Source organism: Pyrgilauda ruficollis, unplaced genomic scaffold, assembly GCF_017590135.1.
Source record: "Pyrgilauda ruficollis isolate IOZ18807 unplaced genomic scaffold, ASM1759013v1 scaffold978, whole genome shotgun sequence".
Taxonomy (NCBI): domain Eukaryota; kingdom Metazoa; phylum Chordata; class Aves; order Passeriformes; family Passeridae; genus Pyrgilauda; species Pyrgilauda ruficollis.
This window is the reverse complement of record NW_024531910.1, coordinates 142-1,293: the sequence shown is the minus strand read 5'-3', so window position 1 is coordinate 1,293 and position 1,152 is coordinate 142. Positions and strand designations below refer to the sequence as shown.

Sequence of the window (1,152 nt, the reverse complement as noted above, 5' to 3'; positions counted from 1 at the left end):
CCCATTTTTTGATGGTTCCAAGCCAACTCCATTCTCTCACCACCAACCTTTGTCTCTTCCAACCCATATTTTGTCGCTTCCAACCCATTTTCACCACCTCAAAGCCGTTTTTGATGGTTCCAAGCCAATTCCGTTCTCTCACCACCAACCTTTGTCTCTTCCAACCCATTTTTGGTCTCTTCCAACCCATTTTTTCTCTCTTCCAACCCATTTTTTCTCTCTTCCAACCCATTTTCACCACTTCAACGCCGTTTTTAATGCTTCCACCACCTCCCACCGCGTCCAACGCCCCGGAAGCCCCGCCAACGCCAACGCCAACGCCAACGCCGCCGCTAAAACTCCTCACCTCCTCCTCTCCCCACCCACCCCCCCCCGCCCGAACAAAAAAACCCCGAAAAAGTCATGTTTTATTTTTGGATCTGGAATATAAAAAGCCGCAGGTTGATGTTCTTGGCCGCCAGCAGTTTGTTGCACTCCACCGAGTCGACGATGGGCAGCGCCATGTAGTCGGTCTCGTTGCTCTCGTTGCTGAAGACGAAGTGGTAGATGACCGGGTTGATCTTGACGTCGTCGTAGGGCCCTTCCAGGAGCAGGAAGGAGCATTCCATGGGGGAGTTGACCTTGCTCTTGAGGATCAGCTGGAAGCTCAGCGTGCGCTTGCAGGACAGGTTGGGGTTGCGCTCGGAGTCGTTGACGCGCGCCTTCAGCACCCAGGTCTGGTTGAGCACGGTGAGGCGCGGCGTCTCGTAGTACAGGCGCGTGATGAAGTCGTCGGTGCGGTACGGGCGGAACTGCACCTCTGGGAAAAAGAAAATTTTGGGGTGAGGTGGGAAAAGGAATTGTCACTGAGCTCCTAAAGGGCTGGCCAGTGTCGTACAGCGTCCCAGGAAGCGTCATCAGATCCTACGAGGATTCACCGTTATCCTACAAAATTCCCAGAATCATCTACAGATCCTACGAGGATTCACCATTATCCTACAAAATTCCTCAAATCATCAACAGATCCTATGAGGATTCACCATTATCCTACAAAATTCCTCAAATCATCCACAGATCCTACAAGGATTCATCACGGTCCTACAAAATTCTCAGAATTCTCATTAGATCCTAACAGGGTTCACCAGGATGCTGCAGAATTCCCAGGATCATCAT

The 1,152-nt window shown here is 51.2% G+C and overlaps 1 protein-coding gene across 1 annotated transcript; it reads right to left on the bottom strand.

The window, feature by feature from the left end:
- Positions 1–395: 395 nt before the first annotated feature.
- LOC121365661 (cysteine and histidine-rich protein 1-like) lies at positions 396–830 on the bottom strand (the record flags this gene model as incomplete). The annotated part of the gene is made up of 1 exon (XM_041490024.1): positions 396–830. A coding segment is annotated over one exon (423 nt), but the record flags the coding sequence as incomplete, so codon positions are not given.
- Positions 831–1,152: the final 322 nt, after the last annotated feature.